This window comes from Strongyloides ratti, scaffold srae_chrx_scaffold0000005 (genome assembly GCF_001040885.1).
Source record: "Strongyloides ratti genome assembly S_ratti_ED321, scaffold srae_chrx_scaffold0000005".
Classification (NCBI taxonomy): Eukaryota; Metazoa; Nematoda; class Chromadorea; order Rhabditida; family Strongyloididae; genus Strongyloides; species Strongyloides ratti.
The window spans coordinates 190,677-198,167 of NW_020171513.1; the positions used below are offsets into that span (position 1 = coordinate 190,677).

General features: G+C 19.2%; 1 protein-coding gene across 1 annotated transcript; it reads left to right on the top strand.

Moving 5' to 3' along the window:
* Window positions 1–6,798: 6,798 nt before the first annotated feature.
* SRAE_X000222600 (Hypothetical protein) lies at window positions 6,799–7,155 on the top strand (the record flags this gene model as incomplete). The annotated part of the gene is made up of 1 exon (XM_024645385.1): window positions 6,799–7,155. The coding sequence occupies one exon, from the start codon at window positions 6,799–6,801 to the stop codon at window positions 7,153–7,155; it is 357 nt and encodes a 118-aa protein (XP_024499696.1).
* Window positions 7,156–7,491: the final 336 nt, after the last annotated feature.

A 7,491-nucleotide genomic window follows, 5' to 3' on the forward strand; every position in this document is an offset into this window, starting at 1 on the left:
TTTTCACCCTTCCAAAAAACTTGTTAAAATGGTAATCTTTGTAAGATGATAAGCCTGCACATCTTACTTATATTTCAATAAATTTAAGAAAAAAAAAATTTTATAAATCTATACAAAAATGTTATTTATTTTTATCAAAAAAATTACCAAAATATAAAAAATAAAGAAATAGTGCTAAAAATAAAAAAAACATTTAAATAACTAATCTAAATGTATTTAAAATAAAAAACATATAGAAATAATAAAAATTGTAAATTTCAATTGTTTTACATTTTAAACAACAAAAAAACAAGTTTAAAAATAATAATTTTCTTATATATTTTAAAATCACTTCCTATTATCACATTAAAAACAGTTTATTTAAAGTGACAATTAAAATTTGAAAAAAAATTATATAATAATAGGATTTATCTTATATACATCTAACAAAATTAATTAAAAATTTTTTTATTTCAGAAAATTTTCTGTATATTAAAAAATTTTTAAAAAAGAAAAATTTATAAAATCATAATTTAGTAAGATTATAATAGATAAAAAAGTTTGAGAAACTTATTAGAGAAAATTTAATCCCACGTTTGTCATGCTAAAAATTTTATATAAATATTGTTTATAAGTGTTCAGATGACTAAGTCATCTGAAATTAAAACTTGTAAGTTACATCCAACCCTTTTTTTTATACTGTTATAGTTTTGTGGCCACATAATTATTTTCCTAACCTTTGAATCAATAATCATTTGAAGTAGAAGGTGCCACTAAACTTTTAACTTATTATTACCTTATAATCTTTAAATTAATTTAACTATTTAAAAAATTATTCTTTTCTTAACAATTGTTATACTTTTTTAATTAAATTTATCTCATCATTTTAAAAGCGTAAAAAGAACCACAAATTAGCAAAGAAAACATGTGCTTTTTAAAATATAAATTTATTTTACATTTTTTTATCAAAATATCCATATTTGTATTATTTTATTGATAAAAAAATTTTAAGCTTTATTTAAAAAAAATAATTAATTTAATAATGTAATTTAAATATACTTAAATAATGTAAAAATAAATTTTAAAAAATTAAAAGATGTTTGATTTTTTTTACACTGTTAGCTAATTCCATGGATAAAATTTAAAAGAATATAGCTCACTAGTTATGTCCTGCGTGTAAGAGTATGCGAAGCACGCATCTGTAATATATTAAAAAAAACTTACAACTTTAGCAAAGTTAAATTTTAAATGAACTAAAATTGTATGAAATATTTTCTTATTCTATAGTTTTGAAATGATAAAAAAAATGTTTATAAAATACAAAAAATATAAATAACTTTTACATAAAAATAGATATGTGTAAGTTAATATTTAAAAATAATATAAAAAAATTTTAATTATGAAAAGTTTAAAGACTTATTTTAATAGTAAATGTTTCTGTAAACATTTTTTTTATAAATTCAAAAATAAAATAAGATTGTTTGAATATTGTGTTTAAAAAAGATGTTAAAAATTGTTACTTAATTTAATTATATTAATTTAACAAAATTTTTGTTGGATAAATAAATGATTAATATTTTAATAATTGTAAAATATTTACAAAAATTTAAGAATATAATTAACTGATATGTAATCTCATATATACTTATTAAAGTTTGAATATATACATATATTATTGTATTATTGAAAGTGTTCAAAATAAATTAAAAATAATAAGAAATTTGTTTTTAAATGCAAAAATATAATTATAAAATATTTAAAAATATTATTTGACGTAAATTACTTAATATTTAAATAGATATAATTCTAACATTAAATAAATACTTTTATAGATGTAAAAAGACAAAAAAATGTTAATGATGTTTTACTAAAATAACATCTCTTTTTTTATATAATATTTAACGTTTAAAAATTTATTTTAACATAAATATTTTTATGGCAAAAAATTGTCATATTTCTATTATCAATACGACAAAATGATTTTTGATTAAAATAAATAACTTCATAAGTATTTAAAAGAAAAAAGTATGATAAAAATTATCAATTATTCATTTAAAATTTTTTATTATGAATAACTTGTCATTATTTATACTATTAATTCTATTTATTCTATTATTTTGTTTCAAATCACTTGAAATTAGTGACAAAAATTTAATTGATTCTTTAAATATAGAGAATGTTCCAGTACCAGTAGCTTTAAATGATGAAGAAAATAAACATATTATAGAAAAAAGACAAAGTCGAAAAAAACAAAAAAAAGGGCTCGAAGAACTAGAAGACAACTTATTACCAATATAAATGTTATAACTGTACAATTAGAAACATTATTACAACAAATGAATAGTCTTCAAACTCAAATATCAAATTTGGCAACAACAACTACAACTACAGCTCCAGGAGGAAGAAAATGAAGTTAATTTGTTTACGATAATGAACATTTGATTTTAGTAGTAATTTTAGAAAGTGATAAAATTTATTTACCAGTGTTTATAATTTAAAATTAAAGTAATTTTACACAATAAAGATGTAGCATTTTCTTTTGCAATAAAATTTTTAAATAAAAAAATTATTTTTTTACCATTTTTTATATTCTATGATATTATATAAATATTGTTTAATATTCCGTAAAGACTAGTTAAAGATATAATGTAATAGTTAATTTTTTATTTGAATTTAATTGATAAGCAAATTACTTGATATTTAATACTTATTATTTCATAAATCAATTTATCAAATCATTCAATTTTAAATAAAATTTAAGAAAATTAAATAAATTTTAGTGATATTATATTTAATTTTTTTTACAAAAATAATAATAAAATAAATGTTTATTAAGTGATTCCAAATTGAATAAAATAATTTTAATCTCTTGTCATACATACTATACATAATATATATATATATATATATATTTCAAAAATTTTAAAAAGATTTTGTAGATTTTGATAAAACTATTTTATTAAGGATAACAAAATTATATATTATATTTTTATTCTTATATATATATTTTATTTATCACTATTATTAAATTATCATTTATAATTCATCATTTTTATAAATCATGAATCATAATACATGATCTATCATATCCTCCTCTTAAACACTCCACTATCTTGAAGGTTTTTTTAATGTTTAAAAAAATTTTTTAGAATTTCTTTGATCTCTTAATAACATTGTAAAAATGTTTGTGAGTATTCCATGATTCTTATATTCTACTTCTTTTCTTCCTTATTTCTCAAGATCTTTCAGTATATTCTCTATTGCTTTTTCTAAAGATTCTTCTTCTGTTAATATTTTTTTCTCTTTTTCCTCTAGCTTATTTTTCACTTTATTTATATATTCTAAAACTTTAATTCTTTATTTAATTTTTCTTCTCATTGAATCATTATGCAAAATATATTCTGTTTATTGGATAATCTTCTAACTCTGCAGATTTGAGACCCTATATTTTTTGTCACAATTGCTGGTTCAAAACCATCCATTCTTGTTAGTTTAAGCAATATTTTCTCTCCAACTTTAAACTTGGATGTTTTCTCCATATTTATTTGTTCATCCAAAATTCTATCTCTCATTGCCCCATTCTGGAATATTATTTCATACGAAGTCTTTTCTCTTTCTCATGTTGGATTTTTATTTAAATACTTCACAATTTTTTTCAATATTTTTACAAATTCTTTCAACACGTTGCTCTTGTATTCTCTTGGTCTAGAGAAATATTTTTTTATCATTTTTTAATTTTAATTGCACTCCTTTAACTTTTCCTGGAATTTTTTATGTTAACATTGGAAATTTTCTTTAAATTTGCTGATTTTCTTATCTTTTCCTTCTTCTTTCCGTTTCATATTATTTACTGCCACTTATTGTAATTCCTTCAACAAACCAAACTTCATTAGGTCTTCTTTTTCTACTATTGATTCTTCTAATCTTTTTACTACAATGTTTTCTGTGTTTATTTCTTTTTTTTGTTCCATTCGTTCTTTATTCCAATTCTTACTTCTAATGTTTCTATTTCTCCCTTTCCTCCACCAATACTTTTAATGCATTTGTATTTTCCTTTCTTTTGCTTTCTCATTTGTTATTCTCCTGTTTATCTTTATGGGACTACCGTTATTTTGCACTTTTTATCTGCTTCCATTTTTCTTTCGCTTTTCCAACTTCCATTGTTTATTACTACTTTCATCGTAATCTTTTCATCGTCTTCAATTTTTAAAACCATCATTATATTTTTTGCATTCTTTTTTGCTATTATCTTTTTCTTCTTCAACATATTCTATCATATTTGTTTTAATATTCTCCTTTCTTTCATCTCTTCTCTAGTTCTTTAATTCCGGAAACTTTATCCAACATTCTCTCATGATATGTACTGGTTTCTGACAATAATGACATCTTATTCTTTTCTTATTTAAAATTATCTTATTTATCTCTGTTTCTTCTTTTTTTTCTAATCTTACCGATAGTTTGTCAAAAAATTTAAATGATTCTCTTAAATCTATTATTCCTGGAAATTTTCTTCTTTCATCACTCTTTTTACTTTGTCTACTACTACCTCTTCTTTATTGTATCTTACTTTAAATTCTCCAACTGATTCTACAACTTCTTTCTTTTTTTCTTTCAATAAATCATGTAGTCCTTTTCTTAAGCACAGATCATACTTTATTTTACACAATAACGCATATAAGATTCCAGCTACTTCTTCTTTCATTAAGAAATTTCTTTTTATCGTATTCATTACTTCGTTTACTCTTTTCACTACCTCATTCTTTTCACTTTCATCTTTTCTCAATGCCACTCGAAGTTTGATTATCGCTATGAACTTATTTTCTTTTGATAATTTCCTATATGCCCTCACATATGCCTTCTCCGCTTGTATCCCATTACATTTTCTCAATGTCAACCTTTACAATTGCGGCTCCACTATTATCTTTTTGAATTCTTTTAATGACAAAAACGTTACCATCTTATTCACATCATCATTTGTCAAAAATCTTATTTATTCTATGTTTCTCTCCGCTTGTTCCAAGTTTTCTGGTGTCTTCAACATTTTTCTTAGATCCTGCTCATGCGCTACCATAGATTAAGATAACAACTATTTTAGTAAAAATAACAACATTATATATTTTAATTTATATTTTTATTCTTATATATTTATTTTATTTATCATTATTATTTTTTCATCATTTAATAATTCATCGTTCTTATACTTCATTGATCATATACCATGATCTATCAAGATTAAATTGTTAACAAAAGAAAATTTTAAAATATATTTATCTGTTTTAATCATAACGTTTTTAAATTTAAAATGATTACTTAGTTTTTCTTCTATTCTTGTTTTTTATCTAACTTTTAGAATGCCTGATAATAAAATAAATAAACCTTATCATTTTATAAATTAAACAAATCTTTATTCAAATTTTTAATAGTTTAGTATATTTTACAATTTTTTTTTACCTTTAAATTATCAATTTGTCATTTTTAAAGTATATTTATATTCTTGGTTTTTGTTAGAGTATAAAATGTAATAGAAATATATATCACATATATTTTTGTTCTTAAAAAAAGTTTTCTTAATAATAATAAATTAATGAATATTAGAAAATTAAATAATAGTTATTTATATAAATATGTATTATAAATAATTCATTATGTTACATTAATATAGAATTTAATTAGACAATAAAAAAATAACTTTTTTGCTCTGTGATAATATATTTATATATAAAAATGAAATATTAGTTAAAATTTTAAAGTTTTATCAAAAAAGAAATAGATTAAATTTGTTTTTTTTACTTAATAAAAGGTTATTAATAATAAAACTTAATAAAAAACGTTTAATTAAAATATAGGATATAATAAAAATATACAAACTTTTAAATAAATATTTTTTATGTAACATGAAAAGTATAATAAAAGATAATTTTTGCAATTCTTATAAAATTAAGCAAATTTTTAAAAGCATTAAGTTTTATTTTCTATCAATTTTAATATTTTTTTTAATTAATTTTTTAAGCAATTCTATTATGATACATAAAAAATGTACACATAAATAATAATTTTTATATATGTTTATTAATAAAGTAAAATTAAAAATAATGAATTATATTGGACTACCAAACAAAAGCAAAAATAAAGGTTTGTTAATCTATACAATAAGAACTAGACAAAAATATATGATAAAAAAAGGAACAGAAGTAATAATAGTTAATAAAAACTTTTTATAGTAAAAATAAATAAAATAATAGTTTAAAATTTTTTTGATAATAAATGTTTCTTTAAACTTTTTTTTTTAATTCAGAAATGAAAAAAGATTGTTTGAATATTTTTTTTGAAAAAAAATAACAAATTTTTTATTTATTTTAATTTAATTATATTAATTTTACATAATTTTTTTGTATAAATAATTTTTATTCTTATGATTGTACAATATGTACAATAGCCCAAGAACATAATTAAAAAATATGTAATCTGTTTTTAAATACAAAAATACAAAAAAATAATTATTCAATATTTAAAGATATTATTTGACGTGAATTACTTAATATTTAAATAGATATAATTCTAACATTAAATATATACTTTTATAGATGGAAATAGACAAAAAAAATTGTTAATAATGTTTTATTTAAATAGCATCTTTTTTTATTTAATATTTAACATTTAAAAATTAATTTTAACATAAATATTTTTATGGCAAAAAATTATCATATTTTTACCTCAAATAAAACAAAATGATTTTTGATTTAAGTAAATAATTTCATAAGTATTTAATTGAATGATTTTTATTAAAAATTATTAATTATTCATTTAAAGATTTTTATTATGAATAATTTGTCATCATTTATACTATTTATACTTTTAATTCTATTATTTTGTTACAAATCACTTGAAATTAGTGACAAAAATTTAATTGATTCTTTAAATATAGAGAATGTTCCAGTACCAGTAGCTTTAAATGATGAAGAAGATAAACATATTATAGAAAAAAGACAACGTGGTAGAAGACGAAATCCAAGAAGAAGAAGAGCAAAAAGACAAAGAAGGGCGCTTGTTGCTTCTATAACTGCTATAAGTGTACAATTAGCATCATTAAATCAACAAATCAGTAGTCTACAAGCTCAAGTATCAAATTTGGCAACAACTACAACAACTACCGCGCCACCAGCAGGAGGACGTTAATTTAAATATGAAAATAATTTGCTGTTTTTAAGTAGTAATATAGGAAATGATTTAATTTATTTACCAGTGTTTATAATTTAAAATTAAAGTAATTTTACAATAAAAAATGTAGCTTATTCTTTTGTATAAAAGTTTTAAAATAAAAAAAATTTATTATCCTACTTTTTATACTTTATAATATTATATAAATATTCTTTAATAATCCGAAATGACTAGTAAAAGAGATAATCAAATAGTTAATTTTAAATTTTAATTTAATTAGAAAGCAAATTACTTGATATTTTATACTTATTATTTCATAAATCTATTATAAAAATCATTCAATTTTAAATAAAA